The sequence below is a fragment of the Myodes glareolus genome, chromosome 6, assembly GCF_982192425.1.
Source record: "Myodes glareolus chromosome 6, mMyoGla1.1, whole genome shotgun sequence".
Taxonomy (NCBI): Eukaryota; Metazoa; Chordata; class Mammalia; order Rodentia; family Cricetidae; genus Myodes; species Myodes glareolus.
The window spans coordinates 39,955,997-39,978,003 of record NC_142031.1 but is presented as its reverse complement, the minus strand read 5'-3'; the positions used below and the strand labels follow the sequence as shown (position 1 = coordinate 39,978,003).

Here is a 22,007-nt window from a genome sequence, read left to right as displayed (position 1 = left end):
TTCTCTCATAAATAGATCTCACGCAGTTCTAATTTGTCAGACCATCTTTCAGCAGGAGACTGAAGCCTAGGCAATGGTGGGCCAATGATGTGAGACCATGCCATAGCCTGAACCAGCTATTTATAACTCCAGCCCTTTCCTTACTGGTGATTGGGGTGGGAGGGGGAGGTTCCCACTGGACCTCTTTGTCTCTCTTCCTAATTGGCCAAATTGAATAAACTCCTTGCCTACTTTTTATTCAGGGAGGGCAGAAGACCCTTAGGCCAGCAGTACACTTTACCTCTGTTGCTGAACTACTGGAAAAGCTTCATCAGCATAAGTGACAGATGACATCATGTGTCTGTGTGGTTATATGCTCATGAACGCAGGAGCCTGTGGAAGCCTGAGGCACTGGATTCCCCTGTATTGCTAAACTATAAATTCAATGAAAAGCAACTTGATTGGTGTAAATAATACTTTTAATTTGTTTTTTGAGTCAAGGCCTTGCTAAATAGCCCTGGAACCTTTGACAATCCTTTAACTTCTGCCTCCAGAGTGTTGGAATTACAGGTGTATGCTGCCACAAAACAACACTCAATTTACCTGGATTTCTGCCAGGTATATGGGTAAATTTACATTCATAAAGGACTATAAGGTACAATACAAGCGGGTGGCCATTACATGGTAGCACACTCCAAATATTCCTCCTGCTGTACTTCTTATAGTTTTTTGGGTACAGATGTTGGCAAAGTGCTGTACACTGGGATGCTCTATTCACAGACAAGTTCCTACTCTTAGTTCTGATAGTCCTTTTTTTTCTAAAGACAGGGCCTCACTGTATAAACTCACCAGGTAGACCAGGTTGTCCTTCAACTCACAGAAATCCCCCTGCCTCTGCCTCCTGAGTGCTGGGATTAAAGGCAGGTGGCACCATGGCCAGCCACTGTTCTTGCTCTTGGCCACTAAAACAAGAGTCTAGTCATATTTAGATAATGAACTATAACAGCCACTAAAATTTAAAAGCATTATACAAAAGTATATCTAATAGTTCAATTCTAAACTAAATGCACAGTTTAACACAAAAAATGATATCACAAAACTTCAAAATAATAGCTAACATAAATATTTGCCTATGTGATAGGTACTGCTTAAAACTTATGTTTTAAACACCCAGCCACTGGTTAAATGAATAGCAAATTAATACTCACCATGTTTTCTTTTTTGGAATGACTATTTCTTCAATTCCTTACAGGATAAAAATAAAAACAATCAGCTTCCTAACTACAAAGAAATATAACTGTATATTTTTTAAATAAAAAACTATTTCCATAATTTTAAAAATACCTGTTACATTTGTTCCTTCAACCTTAGGGAGGGATGCACTTCCAGAATAAAACCTGAATTAAAATAAAAACAAAAACCCCCTCTAATGTTAATACTGCTCATTAACGACATTCTCAGTTCATCTCCACCTGCATGTATACATTTTTGAGCTACATTTTCTAACTATCATGGATCAAACAGACTAGACTGTATACCTCACATCATGACCAAAACAACAAGTTCAATGCAAGAAACAGGAGGTCAAGCCTGATTGACTCATTTGTGATGTTAGGGGTCAAAGCTGAGCCTCACCCATGCTAAGCCAAGCTCTGGAACACCAACTAAGCTACAGCCTCAGCCAAAATGTTTTGGGCATTTAATCTTATCACAAAATAAACAAGGTTAGAGTCGAAAAATTGAATGGCACTGGAACAATCTGAACAGCTGGTTTGAAATACACAGAAATTAAACTGGAAAACGTAGGACAAGGACCAACTCAGTGAGCTGTTGCTTTTAATAGACAGAACCCAGACAGTAAATGCCTACTTCATTCAAAGCAATCAGAATGAAGCTACGATCACCCATGGCCTTACAGTCTATCGCTTTTAACAACCAAAACTGTATCAACAACACAAGGCTTTTAACTGCTACATTCTCAGAGGCCACCAAGTTTTTTGATTTTTTTTTTTCCTCGTATAGAAATATTGGCCTATTGCCAGCCTGGTCTATGGAATGAGTTCCAGGATAGTCAGTGCTTATCTTATTCACAGATAACAATACACTCATTGGTATCCTAAAATAAAATCAATAAAAATAATGAAGTTAATAATATCTTGTCTCTTCCATTCCTAAAGGGTATCAGAATTCCTCAGAAATTTTATATGTGATCACAGAGAAAGCTACTTCACCCACTGATACCTGGTCTAAGGTATCATTTTACTTAAGCGTTCATTATTTTTGTGTGATTGTATGTACCATGGCACACACAGTCAGAGTATAACTCTATGGAGTTGGTTCTCTCCTTCCAACTTAACATGAAACTATAATGGAGGCTTGGATGACAAGCATCTCTACAAACTGGGCCATCTCCCTGTCCTTCAGGCAACATTTGAAAGCAACACTGCTCTGTGATGAGGGCATTTTAGAAGAGGATCACCTCTTTCAAGCTTTTGTTAGCCAATGACAACATGAAGAGAGCATCATCTTACGCTGAACAAGTAGCCACCAGGCAAAGAAAACAGGCAGAAAGGGAGGGCTGGGACCAGTCTGCAAAATCGTTTCTATAAAGTAAGCTGGTGTTCTCAAATTGAAATGAAGTAGGTACAAAATGTATACTGTAAGTTACATTTCTTTCATTCACTAGTTCTTTCAGACAATTATTACTAGTTAGAATTTACTTAGGGAAAAGTTGCCTACTATCATCCAACTGAAAAAAAAGGGCAAAAACTGAATATAAAAGTTTTTCTTGGTATTGGCATAAGAACAGACAGGAGGACCAATGGAACCGACTAAAAGACCCGGATATCAATCCACACATCTTCGAACACCTGATCTTTGATAAAGAAGCAAAAAACAACAAATGGAAAAAAAGAAAGCATATTTAACAAGTGGTGCTGGCAAAAGTGGCTATCAACATGTAGAAAAATGAAAACAGACCCATATCTATCACCATGCACAAAACTCAAGTCCAAATGGAACAAGAACCTAAACATAAAGTTAGTCACACTGAACCTCATAGAAGAGAAAGTGGGAAGTACACTTGAACGCACTGGCACAGGGAAACACTTCCTAAATAGAACCCCAGCAGCACAGACACTGAGAGAAACAATTAATAAATGGATCCTTCTGAAACTGAAAAGCTTCTGTAAAGCAAAGGACACAGTCAACAAGACAAAACGACAGCCTACAGAATGGGAAAAGATCTTCACCAACCCCACATCAGACACAAGTCTGAACTCCAAAATATACAAAGAACTCAAGAAATTGGATACCGAAAGATCACATAGTCCAATAAAAAAAAAAATGGAGTACAGGCCTAAACAGAGAACTCTCAACAGAGGAATCTAAAATGGCTGAAAGACACTTAAGGAAATGTTCAACATCCTTAGTTATCAGAGAAATGCAAATCAAAACAACTGAGATTCCATTTTACACCTGTAAGAATGGCCAAGATAAAAAACACTGATGACAACTTATGCTGGAGAGGGTGTGGGGAAAAGGGAACACTTCTGCATTGCTGGTGGGAATGCAAGCTGGTACAACCCCTTTGGATGTCAGTGCTGTGATTTCTCAGAAAATTAGGAAACAACCTTCCCCAAGACCCAGTAATACCACTTTTGGGTAAATATCCAAAGGATGCTCAATATTACCACAAGGACATGTGCTCAACTATGTTCATAGCAACATTGTTTGTCAGAGCCAGAACCTGGAAACAACCTAAATGCCCCTCGATAGAAGAATGAATAGAGAAAATGTGGTACATTTACACAATGGAGTACTACACAGCAAAAAAAAAAAAAAAAAAAAAAAAACAAAAAAACCCAGCTTGAATTTTGCAGGAAAATGGATGGAACTAGAAAACATTATTTTGAGTGAGGTAACCGCGACACAGAAAGACAATTATCACATGGACTTACTCATAGGTGGTTTTTAAACATAAAGCAAAGAAAGCCAGCCTACAAACCACAATCCCAGAGAACTTAGACAATAATGTGGGCACTAAGAGAGACTTACATAGATCTAATCTACATGGGAAGTAGAAAGTATAAAGACAAGATCTCCTGAGTAAACTGGAAGCAAGGGGAGGATAGAAGCGGGGGAAGGGAGAGACAGGGAGGGGAGCAGAGAAAAATGTAGAGCTCAATAAATATCAAAAAAATAAAAAAAACAAAAAAAAAGTTTGTCTTGGGTTGGTTGGGAGTTTTAATTCAGCAGTAGAATGGGGTAATTTCCATGCATGAGGCTTTGGAATCCATATTCAAAAGTAAATTAAATTGATTTCAAGTTTTTACTACACCTAAATGCCTCACACTTTCACCAGGCCACTGTTCGAAGGGTGGAAAATTAAATTACAGAGATGTAACTAACACAAGATCGAAAGAGTGGGGTCAGGCGTTTTTTTTTTAAGACTTTTTGGCTTTTACTCAAGCCTAATTGTCTTGGCTCATAACATTCTCTAACATTCGATCCGCAGTGGCAATAATAGCTTGCTCTTTATTCGGGGAAAATCTATTACTTCGCCCTTTCCTTTCGGCACAGTTAAAATGAATATGGGAGGCGGTTTAAAGAAACGTGTGAAGGGGCTTGTAGAAGCACTCACGGAAACGGAAACTTCACGAAAACATGGCCCTGTTTTAAAGGACAATTTCAACTTTATAGAGTATTACAACCCAACAATAGAAACCCGAAAGAATAAAGGCTGTTCGAAACTTATCTCAAACCACTGCAACCTCGTGCTACCCTTGGGGGCGCACGGCCTCCAGCATGCAAACATCGTTGCATACCACCTAGCTCCACAATTTTCAGGGAAATGCAAGACGAAATTAACCCCGGGTCTTCTTACCTGCAGCCGAGCTTCGCTTCACACACACCTGAGCCCCGAGCGGTCTGCAGCAAGGCAGGCCCGCTGCGGAAGCCCAGGCAGCGAGCAGACATGGCCGCCGCCATCTTCGGACTGTGCGCAGAGCACGTTGGGAACGCCCTCCGCCTACAAGGTCGAGAGGGGCGGGGCGGCCGTGGAACGTCTCAACTCTGGTTGGGTGGTTGGTTACAAGGTCCTGTTTCGCAAGGATACCAACGGGACGCTCAATGCACATTATTTGCCTCAAACATATTTACTTGGAACATTTTTCTGAAGTCTCAGTTGTAATTTTGTTTTTAAACGGACAGAGGGTCTTAGACTATTTTCTTCCACTCCCACCCACCCCGAAAACAAAAGTAAGCTCGTCCAAGTCAAAAAGCTAAGTAGCGCTTCCCGCACGCAAGCGCAGTGGAAAACACATGGTGGCTCCGCGCTAGTGGACGTGAGAGGGTTACGCCGGAGCTTGCGGGAACGTCTCTCTGGTAGACGGATCTCAAAACTGACTGGGAAGATGCTGGCCTCCAAGCACACGCCATGGAGGCGGCTTCAGGGCATTTCCTTCGGGATGTATTCGGCCGAGGAGCTCAAGTAAGGAGTTGGTGGGATGAGTGTAGCGCATGGTTGTGGCCGTCGGCGCCGGGAACTACGGTTCCCAGAAGGCCTCGCGCCGAGACTGTCTCTAGGTCTGACTGGCGCCTGTTCGCGGGTAGTCGGAAGGAATGCGCTGGGACTGGGGTTGTCCTGCCTTGCTGCGTTCATCCGTTCATCTTCCTCCTTAACGAAGCAGTGTTACGTCATGTATGCTCTCATGTCCACCATACGCTTATTAATTACCTAATTAGTCTCTTCTTGTCCAAGAGATGATGAACCTTTAAATCTCAGATTAAGGCCTTGTACTACTTTATGAGTTGTGAAGTCGCGAGAACTCTTCTTTAATCCTCATTTTGATCACGATGACATACACACGTCAGAAACCTGCACTAGAAATGCAGCATGCACTCTCTTCCAGAAACTGAAAGGAACTACCTTTCCATAGTAGCGTGCCAGGATTAATACGAAATGATATAATTCTAGACCCCACTCTGACATCTCACTTACTAGTCTTTCTCTGTGTGTTACCTACACATCTAACTTGACTTTACCCTCCTTTTATCTCTATCGCTACTGCCTTAGGTCAGTTCTTTTTTCATGTTCTGCTTGTCCCACCCTCATACATATCTAGTCCTGTCAGTCCTCCACACAGCTCAACATTATTCTAAAGTGCAAATTGTCGGCATCCTATTACCCTTCAAACCTCCCTAGGAGTTTACCCTCGGGGAAAGGATGCTTAGTGTAACTACAACCGTGGTTCTCAACCTTCCTAATGTTGCAACCATTTACTACTGTTTTTCATGTTGTAGTGACCTCCAACCATAAAGTTTTTACTCTGCTACTGTTATAAATGGTAACGTAAGTATCTGATATGCAGGATATCTCAATGCCACACACACATCCCCAAAGCTGATGAGTTGAGTCTCATGGGTCTACAAGGATTCCCTTGATGCTGACATTTTGGCTCTGGCATTAAATAATTGATGCTCCATTTTATTATTAGGAGCTAGTAGCTTTTCATCTTCTTCAAAGTAATTGCCATGCCCTTAATAACATGGAAGGGTCATCTGGTCTGTGAACTTAACTTTCACTGCGGTTACCTTGGCCTTCTGCTGTTCCTGAACACCACAGGCAGTAAACGACTTGAATGTACATGGTGCTACAGAATATTCACAGATGGACAAAAAAGAAGAAAAACCACATGAGAAGATGCTCGGCATCCTAAAATCAGTGCGGATCAGAAGCACAGTGAGGTGCCACCTCAGCACATTGTGTCATCTAAAAAGCAAACACACACACCTAGAAAACGCAGGTGTTGATGGAGATGGTGCCGACATTGTGAAAATCAAATGCTTGTTCATCAAGTTAAAATGACATTGTTGTCAGATCTAGGAATTCTCTTGGCTTTGTGCACACACCTTCAGAGCAGCTATAGTTGCTATTACCAGAGAGTAGAACTAGCCCTAATGTCCATCAGTGGATAAGTTGATGAAATGAGATGCAGCATGCACTATTGACACAGCATACACTATTGACTCATCCCTAAAAAGGAAAGAAGTTCTGATATTTTATCTATAACTGAAATGCTTAACAAAATAATCCAGTCATGAAAAGGTAGGTATTGACTGATTCCATTTATTTGAATAGGTGCCAGAATAGTCAGATTAATTGAGATAGAAAGTACAAAGATGGTTGCCAGGAGGTAGGGATAGGGAAAGAAAGTTCTAGAGGTGGGTAGTGCTGATGATGGCACAGCGTGGTGTGTTAATACCACTTAACTGCACCCTAACATTGGTTAACATGGTATGTTTTATGTATATTTTAATGCAGTTTCAAAAATTAGGATTGTAAAATAGAACAACTAAGTAATTTTTTCAGTATTACTGAATTCAAGGTTGCCAGCTGCCTCCATGCTAGAGGAAGAGACCACCTATACAGCAGTGAGTTAGATAAAGTGCTGATACTGGTTTACCAGTAGAAAAGTAACCGCAGAGAAGAGAGCCAAGCAGGAGAGCTGTCTCCAACTATTCTTGGTCCTTACAGCAGCATGGACCCTGAGAGTTTCAGATCTGTGCAGCGTCATTCCTTGTGAACCACCATCAGTTTTCCTGACCATACAGCTCACTGACTTTTTTGTTGCTGTTGTTGTTCCCTCTCGAGTGCAAGATAGGGATGGTATCTGTTCTTCCATTTGTTGTCTGATCTGGACCAGCAGGTCATTCTTCAGTGACAAGGTCCTGATGGGGAGATGCCAAGGGATGAAAACATAGAGAAGAGAAAAGCTGAGGTCAGGAGGTCTTGCACAAGCTATGTCTTATGCCAACCAAACTTATTAGGAAGTACAACATCTTATATGCTATTTATAGGGAGGAAGTCAGCTAAAGTCTGCAGAGACCTAAGTCAGACAGTTGGCAAAGAGAACACAGGGTACTTCAGACACCACTGCCTTGGGACTGATAGCCACAGCCGAGGAGGAAGAGTTGGTTCCTCAGAAGCTGCAACCAGTCCTTAGAGACACTGGTTCCTCCTCTAGACTGGCCTTACCAAGTCTCCTGGACAGGGACACAGAACTGAAGTTTTCTTTATCCTTTCATCAGGGCCTCTGAGAAAACTTTGGGTCAGTCTGTCTCCCCACAATTGTCTAAATTAGATAAAATTTATAAGGCAAACCAGGCCTTGTAAAGTACATGTATATGACATTTAAGAAGGATGCTTTCCAGCTGTTTAATTGTTGTGTGAACACCCAAATACAACTGAGTAGAGCACACACAGGCTGTACACTTGCTGTCATATGTGGCACAGTAACATGCTATTAGTGGGTACAAGACTAGTTATTTGACAGTTACAAGATTCCATTAAGCAAAGGGATGAAATTTTGCATAAAGGAAGTTGTTTCTTTATGATTTTATTTGTGTTGAATGTGTTATTCTGTTATATGGCAATCCCTTCATTGAAGAATTTGAGCTTTCCAGTCAGGTCTGGTTTATAAGCCGCCTCTCTCACTTCAACATCAGAAAAGAACCTGAGCTTCCCTTGGTTTATTTTGTTTTTTTGTTTTTTTTTTCAATCTCCTCAGGAAATTAAGTGTTAAATCCATTACAAATCCTCGCTATGTGGACAGCCTGGGAAACCCTTCAGCAAATGGCCTGTATGATTTGGCTTTGGGACCCGCAGATTCCAAAGAAGTATGCTCCACCTGCGTGCAGGACTTCAACAACTGCTCGGGACACCTGGGTCACATTGAGCTCCCGCTCACGGTGTACAACCCTCTCCTCTTTGACGTAAGTGCAGGGCTTGTTGGTCTTGAGGGTGCTAGGGTTGTGAGGATCGTCCTTTGTTTCTCTTTCTTTAGAAAGAAAAATCCTTGAGGGACCAAGTACAAGTCACCTTGAGTATCTATTGTCCAAAATACTTGAGACCAAAAATGGTTTGAATTTCAGGTTTTAGAATATTTGCAGTCTACATTATGGTGATATTATAGGATGGAACCAAATATAAACATGAATTCACTCATAGTTATATATACCTCATATGCACAGCCTGAAGGAGATTGTATTTCTGATATTTCTACATTTTTACTAAACCCTTAATCCATGAAGTCATATGTTGAATTTGTTTACTTGTATATCAGGGCTTGAGAAGTTCAGGGTTTTAGATTGTCAGGTTAGGGATGCTTGCCCTATAACTTCAGCTTACGCTATAGACTTACATGGAGAACTTCAGTTTGATTCCAGTTGAGAAAAGCCATAGCAAGTTTCTGTTCATGCAGGAGGGAAATGTTTAGGGAGCCACACATCTACCTATCCAAGACTCAGGGTCTAATCCTGACTTAATGCACTGATGTATGCCCTTTCATTTCAAGGGCTCTGTGTTCTTCAGAAAGCTGGGTGGCAGTCACTTCCCTAGTAATAAAGGGATTTCTGGTGCTCCCAAGACCATTAGCTTTTCATCTAGGTCTGCCAAGTATGGTTTCTTGGCAGGAGAAGCAAAGCCCCCAGAGGAAGACCAATAACATCACAGTGAAGCTCCTGTCTAGACTGTCACTTGTGTCTGTTTAGGTCTTATTTCAAGGAACCTAGCCTCCGGGAGTTAAGCAGATTGAAGAAAGGCTTATTGTCTTAGTTAAGTAGTTGGTATAAAACTAAAAAAATTCCTTTCCTTAGACCATGAATTCATTCTATGTGAATTTCAAATTTGAATGGTTTAAAATGAAATCAAAAGATATTTGGGAATGTTTGTCTAGTTTATTTATAGATCTAAAAGACTGTAGCAGAGGCAGAAGTCCAATTCTTCAGGAGACAGACTATGTGAAAAAAATCGCTTGTACAATGAAAATCATCATGAGTTCTCTGTCTCCTTATAATGTCTTGCTTCTTTTTGTCCCCACTCTTTAGAAACTCTACCTCCTTCTCCGAGGCTCCTGTTTAAATTGCCACATGCTGACTTGTCCTCGGGCTGCCATTCACCTGTTGGTCTGCCAGCTTCGAGTCCTGGAAGTTGGAGCTCTACAAGCGGTCTATGAGCTTGAACGAATTCTGAGCAGGGTAGGTTGGTATGGAAACCAGGGCATCAAGAGATGCTTCTGTGTTGTCCTTAATTGCCACCCCAATAGTCTTCAGAATGTTTGACCCTTGTATCTTTTTTTTTTTTTAAATCATTTGAGACAGGGTTTCTCTGTATATAGCCCCAGCTGTCCTGGAACTTGCTATGTAGACCAGACTGGCCTCAAACTCACAGAGATCTCCTTCCTCTGCCTCCTGGGTACTGGAATTAAAGACCTGTGTCACCATGCTCCATGATATAAATTGCTTTGTAATGTGTTATAGATTTGGCTTCCTAGTATTTAGTTTAGGATTTTTACATCTAATCTTGAGTTGGATTGACCTGTAAATTTCTTTCTCATATTGCCCTATAGAGTTTGGGTACCTGCATTGTTTCAACCTTAAAAGATGAGTTAAGGAACTTCTCTCTTTAAATTTTTTTGGATATTTTTATTTTATATGTGTGAATGTTTTGCTTGCATGTATGTGTGTTCTACATAACATGCCTGATGCCTTGGAGGAGAGTGTTGGATCTTCTGAAACTGCAGCTAGAGAGGTTAACTATCTGCATGGTGTTAGCCGCTATGTACATTCTGGGAATCTAATTCAGGTCCTCTGGGAGAGAAGCTAATGCTCTTAATTGCTAATCCATCTTTCTAGCCTCAAGAAGTTCTCTATAAAATGCCCTGAAAGAAAGCATTTGTAGAGGATGAGAGATGCCAAGGCATCAGGACAGTGCCTGACATCTCGTGTTTTGTAGTAGTTCCGTGCTTTGGGAAAGCAGAGAGCTGAGGTTTGCACTAGGTACTCACAACCCTCTCAGTAGAGAGCAGTCTCAAAGCCTGGGCTGGTTTCTGCCAACAGCAGAAATTCTCATCCTATTTGCCTTCAAGAAAACAAAGCTAAACCATGAACCCACAGTCAAATTTGCCTGCAAGAGAGAGAAGGGAGATAAAAGATTTTCCTAAGCCATTAATTAAAGCAGTTATGTTTTTCTAGGGATTTGTCTTATCCAAATTTAATTTTATCTTGGTAAAAGTACTCATGGCTCCCATGTTTATTTTCTTTGTTTTGTTATAAAATGTGCAAACAGAAATATAATCCTGTATACATTTGGCACCCTTTGATGTCAAAGTCTAAAACTCTCTCCTCTTTTAGTCGTCGTATACTCGCTTTAGATTGCTAGGGTGCTGTACTTTAGATTGCTAGGGTGCTGTACTTTAGATTGCTAGGGTGCTGTACTTTAGATTGCTAGGGTGCTGTACTTTAGATTGCTAGGGTGCTGTACTTTAGATTGCTAGGGTGCTGTACTTTAGATTGCTAGGGTGCTGTACTTTAGATTGCTAGGGTGCTGTACTTTAGATTGCTAGGGTGCTGTACTTTAGATTGCTAAGGTGCTGTACTTTAGATTGCTAAGGTGCTGTCGCCGTCCTTCAGAGAGGAGTCAGGCTGCTTCTGCCACTTGGGTGGTATTCCCAGGCTGAAACCCTAATAGGCCAGGCTTAAGGCCTTGGTCTACCTGTGCAGTTGACTTGGCTTGGTTCCTGAGGGTGTGACCCTTCAGGTCCTTACCTTATTAGGCCTGTGTGTTGGGTTTGGGAAGTGGCCGACGTCCCATTTGATATTACCTTTGTGCTCATGCTTGGTGTTGATTTCTGTTTCTTCATCATTGAGGCTTCAAAATGAAAAGCATAAAATTGATGAGTTAGAAAATGAATTTGAGGCCAGGGCTATCTCAGAGACATCTGTGCCAGTATCTTCCACAGAGATGCTTAAGAGTACTGGGTGATCCCCAGCTCATACGCACTGACCTCGCTGGACCCCTCTTTTTACTTCAGTTTGGCCCGCTGCTTCCCCACTGACCTATCAGCTCTTCAGAGAATTGAGGTGTTAGAAACACTTTTGTCTCAGATCTTTGCAGTCTTTAATTTGACCCAAATAGTCCAGGTCACAGTCACTAGAAAAGGATTTGTTGTTGTGTTTTGGGGTAAAACCTGGGGCCTTGTTTGTGCTGGAGAAGCAAGTGCTCCGCTCCAGCACTGACCACATCCCTAGCCCACTTCACTGTGTCAGTGTGGCGCAGTACTCCGGACTTCCTTTCCTCCCTTAGATTGATCTCAGTCCTTGAAGAGGCCAGCCCCAACCCTACTGTTCATCAGATACTTACTGTATGGTATTACACTAGTCTTCCTCTGTTTCAGTTTCTGGAAGAGACTGCTGACCCTACTGCCTTCGAAATTCAAGAAGAGTTAGAAGAATACACAAGCAAAATTCTACAGAACAACCTCTTGGGGTCCCAAGGTGCACATGTGAGTTACCGCCATCTCCCTTTCCATAACATTCTGCTTTTAGCTTGGAAACCACAGATTCTCTGTGCCGTCTTCTGCATATGTTTCTGGCTTCCCAGAGTAGACTTAGGTTTCAGTCCTATGGTGGCATAGGATCTGATGCCCTCTTCTGGCATGTAGGAATACACACAGAGCATTCATACATAAAAAATATAAATAAATTGAACTCAGGACCTCTGGAAGAGCTGCCAGTGCTCTTAACCACTGAGCCATCTCTCCAGCCCCCAGATAGCTGTGTTAAAGAGTTTTTTGTGGGACATGTTGTTTAAGTAAAGGTGTATTTTAGTAACTTATTGTTGCTGTGATAAAATACCATGACAAAGACAGCTTAAGGATGAAGAGTTGATGTGCTCTTATGCTTCCAGAAGTGGAGTTGTAATGGCAGGAGGCCCCAGACTGAGAAATCAGTTTTCAGCTGCAAATATGAAGCAGAGAGCAAAGAAGTGGGGCAAGTCTATGATCTCTTAGACAGTGCCCACTGATATACTTCCTCTAGCCAGGCCACATCCCCAAAGGTTCCATAACCCACCCACACAGTGCCACCAACTAGGACCAAGTCTTTCAAATGCCTGAACTTTACAGGGGGTATTTCTCATTCAAGCTACCAGGATGATTTCCTCCAGTTAAAATAAAAGTGGAGAACTGCTAAATACATGGAGATTGTGATCTCCTCAGAATTACACTGCAGTGCAGGCATGGAGTACACATCTGTACCGAAGTAAAGATCTCACACATCTTAGGCTAATCTGGGCTACAATACAGAGCGAGACTACCTAAAATAAGGCACCGTAACATTCTCTGACTTTAAACAGGTGAAAAATGTTTGCGAAAGCAGGAGCAAACTTGTTGCTTACTTCTGGAAGACGCATATGACCGCTAAGCGATGTCCCCACTGCAAGTGAGTGTTGTCCACCAGCCTTTCCCATTCCTGGTTGAGCTGCTTTGGCCAATCACCCAGCACCATTGCTAAATGTCTCATTGCGGTTTGTTTCTCCCCCGACATATTCTCATGTGTAGGACCGGACGGTCAGTGGTTCGAAAGGAACACAACAGCAAGCTAACAATCACATACCCAGCCACGGTGCACAAAAAATCTGGCCAGAAGGATGCAGAGCCCCCAGGTAAGCAGGTTGGGGCTCTGAGGAGCTCTAGCCATGTTTCTCATGTGCCTCAGGTGAGTCCTGGCTTCTTGGGTCTGGTGAATGAGTGTTCTTTTTTTTTTTCTTTGAGACTCTGGCAAGGGTTGATGTAAATAACAAATCTGTGTACTGTTTTATTTTTGTTTTCTTCTCTCTTTTTTTATTGTTTTTTTTTTGTTTGTTTGTTTTATTTTGGTTTCTTTGAGACAGGGTTTCTCTGTGTAGACCTGGAATTCACTCTGTAGAACAGGCTAACCTCAAACTCAGAGATCCACCTACCTCTGTCTCCCAAATGCTGAGATTTATATACCAACACCAAGTGTGTACCAACACAGCCTGGCTCTGTGTACTGGTTTTTTATAACCCTTTGTAGAGTCAACTTAGATTTACAGGGTAGTAAGCACAGTGAGTTCCTATAAAATCTCTATTCAGTTTGTCCGACCGTGACACTTTTCAGCACTCGTCAGAACTACCGTAGGTGTGGCTCTATTAACTAACTTACACACTTCATTTGAAGCGTGCCAGGTTTTCTGGTCATGACCTTTCTGTTTTCTACTACCCAGAGTGAGATCTCACACCCTGAAAGACTGCTAAGTGCTGTCTGATGGTGAACAGCTAACGGCGCAAGAGTGGATTTTCCTTCTCTTACCCGCGAATGGCCATGGAAATATTTCCTCATACTGACACTTGACAATTGCTACCACAACCCCCAGTCTATCCTAGAAAATGCTGAGGCATTGAAAACAGATGTTCAGAATTTTAGAGAATAACTCCAGTTAGGGGGTAATGTCCAGGGAATGTAGCCTGTTTTAGTCAAGCCTGTGGGACCCTCGTCCCTTATTTTTAAAGGGACGAAAAGGCATTTTTTAGCATAATGTTTTAAAAATAGAAACCCAGACTTGCTTGTTTTTTAGGAAGATAGTGGCCTTTTTTTCTCCCACCCTAGAAATTATGCCTGGCCACCTGTTACAGGCTGATAAAGATGGCCTTGCTCTAAGAACAAGGAGAAAGCAGACTTAGCAGGATAGAAGGGAGCAAAAGTCCTTACACCTATGCCAAAGCAGCTTCAAAAAGCCTCTTTGTAGTTATGCCTTTAAAAGCTTACCTCACAGAGGAGATAAAACTCCTCTCTACCTCGCTGTAACGGGGTCATTTAGAGACAGGGGTTCCAAACATGTTTGTATTATGCTGATTAGAAACCTTGCTTATTACAGTATAGACCTCTCTGGTGGTCCCTCTCTGGGGGTCATAATCTGGGCACAACAAAGCCCATTCATGTGAGGCAATCTTTTGCTATAACTGCAAGAATAAGGTGCAACCAGAAGGCTGGGCATTAGAAACCTGTAGAAAATAGTCTTTGTTTTGGCTTTAGGATTGATTTTGTTTTTGTTTTATTTACTAACTCTTCGGTTGGAAGGAGTTTTAGACAGTTTCTCTACACGTTCCTGGCTGTCCTGGAACTCTCGAGGTAGACCAGGCTGTCTTTGAACTCACAGAGATCATCTTGCCTCTGTCTTGGCTTAAAAGTGTGTGCCATCACACCCGGCATAAGTAACATTTAAATATTATTTACCCACATTGGGCTGGCAAGATGGTTCGGCTAAACCAGACAACCTGAGTTCAATCTCCAGGTCCTCCATGGTGGGAAAACAGAACTGACTCCTGAAAGTTGTCCTCTGACCTTCACCATGCCATGCCCTCTTACATACACATCCACTCCACAATAGATTAATCAGTTTTATTTTTTATTAGTTAAGGGAAAGATTAACTAAAAGTACAAAACAGGGTAAAGCAGCGATGTTGTCTATGAATAGTTTAGATTATGCAGAATGTGTGTTCCGACTGGCAGCTGTCACTGTTATTAGCTACTCTCTAGTGCTGGGAGCACAGCACAGCTCCTGCCCTGAGAGATCCAGAAAGGGGACATTGAGCAGTGCTTCATTTTAATATGGCATCCCAGGAAATGCTAACAATTTTGAGCCTACAGGATACTTAAATTGCTTTTGTTCTTCATCTGAGTGTTAGAAGTTGACCTCTTAAATGGCAACCCTAAGTAAAAGTTTCTACTTAATTGGGCATGGCTAGTAATCAGCCTCTCAAAGATCTTGCCTAGTCCCAGAAGCCAACTTCACCTACTAAGGTGATATTTCTAAAGTCGGTATATTTGAATCTGTAGAAATATTCACACAGGGACTAGCAAGAATACTCAGTGAACGAAAGTGCTCAAGGTCCAAACCTATGTTCTGTCCCCAGAACCCATACTGGAAGAAAGAACCAACTCCCAAAAATCCCATATGTGTGACTTCCGTGTGTGCATGGTGGCACATGTGTTCTCACATTCACACAATAAAGAAAAAAAAATCTCCACAAGTATTACTTCTGCTTCTGTGACCCTTTCTGGTGAATACCATATGTATAAAGATAATGTTACTTGTTTTCATACAGTACTGAACACTGGACCCAGGGCCTCATTTGTTTAAGGTGTATTCTACCAGTAATTAGTATCCCAGCCCATTGTTTATTTAGGAAAGGAAAGCACTGGAATCAAGCTGGATGTCCAAATAGAAGAGTATGTTAAAGCCTGGCGATGGTGGTGCATGTCTTTAATCCCAGCACTTGGGAAACAGAGGCAGGCGGATCTCTGTGAGTTCGAGGCCATTCTGGTCTACAAGAGCTAATTCCAGGAACGGCTCCAAAGATACAGAGAAACCCTGCCTCGAAAAACCAAAAAAAAAAAAAAAAAAAAATCATGGTTAAGTACATTAGGAAACTTCCTCAGTTGAATATCATGCAACCAGAAATGTGATTGGAGCCGGGCATGGTGATGTACTCAGGCAGATTTCTGAGTTTGAGACTAGCCTGGTCTACAGTGCAAGTTCCAGGACAGCCAGAGCTATAAAGAGAAACCCTGTCTCAAAAAAACAGGTAAAAGAATTGGTGATTGAAACTGGGCTCTCAGGAGGTGGAGACGGGAGGCTCAGGACTCCAAGGCTAGCCTGGGCTGTATAAGATAGTCTTAGTAACAAACAAAACAGTGGTCAGTTACATGAAAACTTGGTAGCAATTGTTCTTGTGTTCCTCTGATAACACCAAATAAACAGAGTTCTGGTGAAAATAAATCCATGCAGAAAATAAATCCCAGCACTTGGGAGGCAGAGGTAGGGGGATCTCTGTGAGTTCAAGTCCAGCCTGGTCTACAGAGCAAGTTTCAGGACAGACAGGGCTACACGCAGAGAAACCCTGTCTCAAAAACAAAAGCAAACAATAACAACAACCTAAAAGAAAGAAAAAGAGAGAAAGAGATAAGAGAAATCCATAGAAGATTTTTGTACCTTTGGGGTAATATTTCACTGTGTAGCCCACACTGTCCTGAAGCTCATGATCCTTCTGCATCCTCCTGATGGGAATAGGCCTGCACCATTGTTCCTGGCAAAGTTCAATGTCGTGTAAAGTACTTACGTGAACCAAAGTACTGGAAAATAGTATTTAAAACTGAAAATAGTTCCATTAATATGAGCTAGTGGTGACCGTCTCTTGCTCTGCCTCTCGGTTTTATATGATAATGTGTTGTTTTGTTTTCATTATTCTGGAAATTAGAGTACAGGTGGAAATCTGGGTTGAAAAGTTTGACGTTGTGGACGTTTCAAATTTTTTAGAATTAGGACAAAAAAATGGATCTATCTCATTACAGAAGGAGTACCAGCAGCTCCAGGAATTGAAGAAGCTCTGCTGGGGAAGCGAGGGTACCTGACACCTAGCAGCGCCCAAGAGCATCTTTTTGCCATTTGGAAGAATGAAGGTGCTAGAAAAACAGCCTCTGTCTGTGGTCTTTGATTTCCTGGTTCATTCCATTAGCCCACCCTCTTCCTTAACCAAAGTTCTAATTAATGTAACTCTCGCCTGAATCCATCCATATGTCTGGGGCAGGTTTCGGGGCACATTTACTTAGAGCCATAAAGGAGCAGGGGCAGTCACACCCAGCACCAAGAACTTGATAAATAATTGAGTCCAGTCACTCATACACTGATACATCTGGAAGTTTCGTTGTCATCTATTTTTAAATGCCAGTTTAAAGAAAATGTTTTAAGGGGCTGGAGAGATGGCTTAGAGGTTAAGAGCACTGGTTGCTCTTCCAGAGGACCCAAGTTCAGTTCCCAGGACCTACATGGCAGCAAACAACTGTCTATAACTCCAAGATCTGACACCCTCACACAGACATGCATGCAGGCAAAATACCAATGCACATAAAATAAAAATAAATAGTTTTTTTTTTTAAAAAAAAAATGTTTTAGTTAGGCATGGTGATGCACACCTTTAGTCCTAGCCCTCAGGAGGCAGAGGCAGGTGGATCTCTGTGAGTTCCAGGACAACCTGATCTATATAGTGAGTTCTAAGACAACTGAGGCTTCATACCTGAGACCCTGTCTTGAACTCCACCTCAGCCCCAGAAAAAATTTTTTTAAATGTTCTATGGTAATTCGTTTTGTGAATCAAGGAATGAACTTTTGTACATTTCATTTCCCTACAGAAAGGGAAACCTCTGTTCTCTTTTAATTCCATATCAATCTATGCAGGATACTCAATTCCTTGCATCCCTCTTCTGAGAGGGTGTTCTGGACACTGCCTCTGGTCTCTGCTAAGTGCTCACAGACAAGCGTGGCATTAACAGGTTATCAGAAATGAAAGAGTAGGCAAGTTAGCAAGATGCTCTCTGTGGCAGGTTTTGTTTTCTCCAAGCTGTTATAGGTCCCCTGAAACTTAAAAATATGTCTTTGATCCAGTTTGCAGAAGACCCACCTTGGCATGCCCATGGAAAGGATGTTACTTTTTTTTTTTCCCTGAGATTTTGAGATGGGATTTCTCTATATAGCCCTGGTTGTCCTCAAATTTACTATGTAGACCAGTCTGACCTTGAACTCGGAGATCCGCCTGCCTTTGCCTCCCAAGTGGTGGGATTAAGAGCCACACTGTCCAGTTTATCTTTTGTTCTTAAAAGGCTAAACTTTATTTTGACCTGATTTTTTTAATTTTGATTATTTTTGTCTAGAGTCCAAAGTAGCAAATATTTAATTATGTGTATAAGATTACACATTCAAGAGAGTGATAACAATTTCATGTTCCTGCACAGCTCATTACTTATTTACTTGTTGTCTCTGAGTGTCTTTTTGTCATCTTACTTGCACACATGCTGTCATATACCCAGGCTGCTTTTGGTTTGTTTTTATGGAACATTGGTTTCTAACTACATATGATGCCATACTGTAGGTGAAGGCTGCTTGTTTATTCCCAGTTGCCCATACCTGAAAGAATCACTCAGAAACCATATTTTTTGCAACACTGTTTGGCTAATAGCTTAAGCGTATTTCTGGCTAATTCTTATATCTTAAATTAACCCATTTCTATTAATTTGTGTATCTCCACGTGGCTGTGGCTTACCAGCAAGGTTCTGGCACATCTGTCCCCAGCTATGGCTACATGACTTCACTCTGACTCCTCTCTCTCTCTCTCTCTCTCTCTCTCTCTCTCTGTGTATATATATGTATGTATATATATATATATATATATATATATATATATATATATCTTCCAGCCTGGCTATATTCTGTTAAGCCATTGGCCGAAAGCAGCTTCTTTATTCATTAACCAATAAAAGCAACATATACAGAAGGTCTTCTTACATCATCTCCCCTTTTCTGTCTAAATAGAAAGGAAGGTTTTAATTTTAACATAGTAAAATTACATATAACAAAACAGGTATCAAGCAAGAATTACAGTTACAATATTTATATCTACTTTATCTTTTAGCTAAGGGAAGCTATAACTATCTATTATTTAACTCCATCAAAGACTCCAGAAGGATATAGTGTTACCTAAGTAAACAAGAAGTGCATTGTAAGCAACTTCCAGAACTCTAGAATTGACAAAAGACTTCTTGCTACCTGGACAGTTTCCCAAAGTTCTGAATATTGGAGCATTGATCTTCAGCCTACAGGCCCATAGTATCCAGCAGACTTTTCCATAAAACAGGAAATGTCTGAGACAGTTCCCCCTATATTGTCAGTTGGTCAGTCACTTTCTTCTGCAGAATGTCTGGCAGTCTCTTTCCTGAAGCAGGAACCCTGAAGGATGGTCTCACTTTTTTTTTTTTTTTTTTTTTTGCAACTTCAGTCATTTTTCTGTGGGTCCTGCATGTCCAGTTTATACAGCATGACATCAAGCAGTCTAGGCAAGAGCAGTTTCTTGCCCAAATGGCTAACAAACTTCATAAGGAGTCTCTTCAGTGCCTATCATCCTCTTGAAGTAATTCATATCTTAAATTAACCCATTTATATTGGTCTGTGTACTGCCACGTGGCTGTGGTATACTGGCAAGGTTCTGGCACATCTGTCCCCAGCTGCAGCTACATGGCTTCTCTCTGTCTCTCTCTCTATATATATATATCTCTTCCAGCCTGGCTATATTCTGTTAAGCCATTGGCTGAAAGCAGCTTCTTCATTTATTAACCAATAAAAACAACACATATACAGAAGGCCCTCCCACATCACCATACCTTGAGGTTTTTTGTTTGTTTTGTTTTTCTTTTTCTTAGTGATATTTTTATATCTTTATACGTAGGCTTAAATAGTCTTGTTGGTTTCTATTTCAAATGCAGGATTCTTCCTGAATTACCTTTTTTCGGGATTGGATGATATTGGCATGGAATCCAGTTTCAACCCTAGTATGTTCTTTCTAGATTTCATAGTGGTGCCGCCTTCCAGGTAATGTGTTTTCACTTAACTTTGCATGAGAAGGGTGGACAGAGGTATTGAGCAAGGACTGGAAAGGTTAGGGCACTGAGAAATCAAACTGTCAACCCAAGGCTGCAGGTAGTGGCCTGAGCATTCTCTGTTATTTGGTTGTCTTAGACACGGATGGTTGTTTGAGTTGGTTGTGTGTGTTAATTCAGTAACTAGGTTAAGAGGCTGAAGAATATGCATAGAGTCTTCTGTCACTCTGTAGGTATCGCCCCGTCAACCGCCTGGGGGACCAGATGTTTACTAATGGCCAGACGGTGAACTTACAAGCTGTCATGAAGGATGCAGTTTTGATCCGGAAACTCCTGGCATTGATGGCCCAAGAACAGAAGTTGCCCTGTGAGGTGACAGAGCTCATCACAGACAAGGTCAGAGCTGCCTCAGTGCTGATATAATAGGCTTGGTTAATGATTGGTGTGAGAAGAACTACACACTTGGTTCTAACCCTTTGTGGGCACAGATCCTATGGTTGTGCAAGATGTTAATTCAGTGGGCAGCGCCCATGGTGGGCAGTATGAATTGCTGGGACAAACACAGGCCTGATTCTAGATAAATCGAGGTGTAGCTTAGGTTCTGTATCCAATGACAGTGCCATGGTTTTGTCGGTCCCTTTGATTTCTTGGACTCATCTCCACTGTAAAGTGCACGTAGTTTGTGGTGAGGTTTCACACCTAGGCTGCCGTCTTCCCTCAGGCTCTAAGAATGTGTGGTTTAGGCTCAATACGGACTTCAGCAATGCAGCCAGGACAATATAGAATGGATTTTCTAGAATAAGGCTGTTCCTACTGACATTTCCTTACCCCTTTCATTATTCTGGGTCTTATACTAACTCTATAGTGAACATAAAGCTGAATTGGGTACTTAGAATACTTGCTAAAGTCGCTGTCATCCCAAAATGCGGTCAGGATGCAAATAGAAATGGCCTTCTCCAGCTTTGGAGAGACAGCCTCTCAGACTCCCTGCCATTAGCCAGTCCTGCTATTAGCCAGTGACATCACAAATTGACACCACTGCCCCTTGGGCGCTTAGCTTTGCATGGCTCCTTGGAACTTTCTCTGGTTCTGCTGAAGTTTACTTCAGTCAGTATAGGCATGCTTTTAACAGATTTTAGTGTAAGAGAGAGTTCCAATCTTCAGACCCTGTCCAGTACGGGAAACAAAAGACCATAACATAACCAAATCCAATGACTAGGACTAAGAATTTTACTTTAATGTGCCTTCAGAGTAGAGATAGACTTTTGTGGGTAATAACAGGACTTGATCTCTGTAGAAGAACCAGTACCATATTGATCCTTAAGCCAGTTTCCTTTTGATTGATTAGACACATTCTTGGCCGTTTCCCAGTTTGTGTTCATTGTATCCCATCACTGTGCTCTCCCGGGAGCCGTTCCTAGGGACTAGAGACTAGAAGCCAGTGGACAAGATCTTGTTTATTTCAACAGTAATCATGTGGCTTTGAACCAGCAAATGCTGTGTAGGCCATGGGTTCAACTCCACATGCCTCTGCCATTGTGCACATGATGAAAGAGACCATAATGTTGCCTGCAGAACTACATGCACCCTCCTGGATGATTCCTTTATTCCTTAGTTGTGGGGGCAAACCCAAATTATCACCATGACATCATAGTCTACTGCATCATCGCCTGCCCTTGACCTTGATACACTGATAGTTTTTTCTCATTTAAACTACAGGGGATGACATGTTACCCCTAG

At 41.6% G+C, this 22,007-nt stretch overlaps 2 protein-coding genes across 3 annotated transcripts in view; one reads left to right on the top strand and one right to left on the bottom strand.

Moving 5' to 3' along the window:
* Ptcd3 (pentatricopeptide repeat domain 3) overlaps nt 1-5,010 on the bottom strand; it is a 31,413-nt gene extending 26,403 nt beyond the window's left edge. The window contains exons 1-3 of one of the 2 annotated variants that reach the window (XM_048421946.3): nt 4,865-5,010; nt 1,324-1,376; nt 1,188-1,224 (exon numbers count right to left, since the gene is read on the bottom strand). In XM_048421946.3, coding sequence (XP_048277903.3) covers nt 1,188-1,224; nt 1,324-1,376; nt 4,865-4,968 — 194 coding nt within the window. In that variant the 5' untranslated portion in view covers nt 4,969-5,010. The remainder of the gene's footprint in view (nt 1-1,187; nt 1,225-1,323; nt 1,377-4,864) is intronic. The other variant, XM_085690706.2, reaches the window with a different exon arrangement.
* Nucleotides 5,011-5,275: 265 nt separating this feature from the next.
* The window catches only part of Polr1a (RNA polymerase I subunit A), a 63,556-nt gene continuing 46,824 nt past the window's right edge, over nt 5,276-22,007 (top strand). The window contains exons 1-9 of the mRNA XM_048420198.3: nt 5,276-5,470; nt 8,550-8,754; nt 9,868-10,017; nt 12,216-12,323; nt 13,175-13,260; nt 13,380-13,483; nt 17,193-17,300; nt 20,154-20,259; nt 20,501-20,663. Of these exons, the coding sequence (XP_048276155.3) occupies nt 5,394-5,470; nt 8,550-8,754; nt 9,868-10,017; nt 12,216-12,323; nt 13,175-13,260; nt 13,380-13,483; nt 17,193-17,300; nt 20,154-20,259; nt 20,501-20,663 (1,107 nt within the window). The 5' untranslated portion in view covers nt 5,276-5,393. The remainder of the gene's footprint in view (nt 5,471-8,549; nt 8,755-9,867; nt 10,018-12,215; nt 12,324-13,174; nt 13,261-13,379; nt 13,484-17,192; nt 17,301-20,153; nt 20,260-20,500; nt 20,664-22,007) is intronic.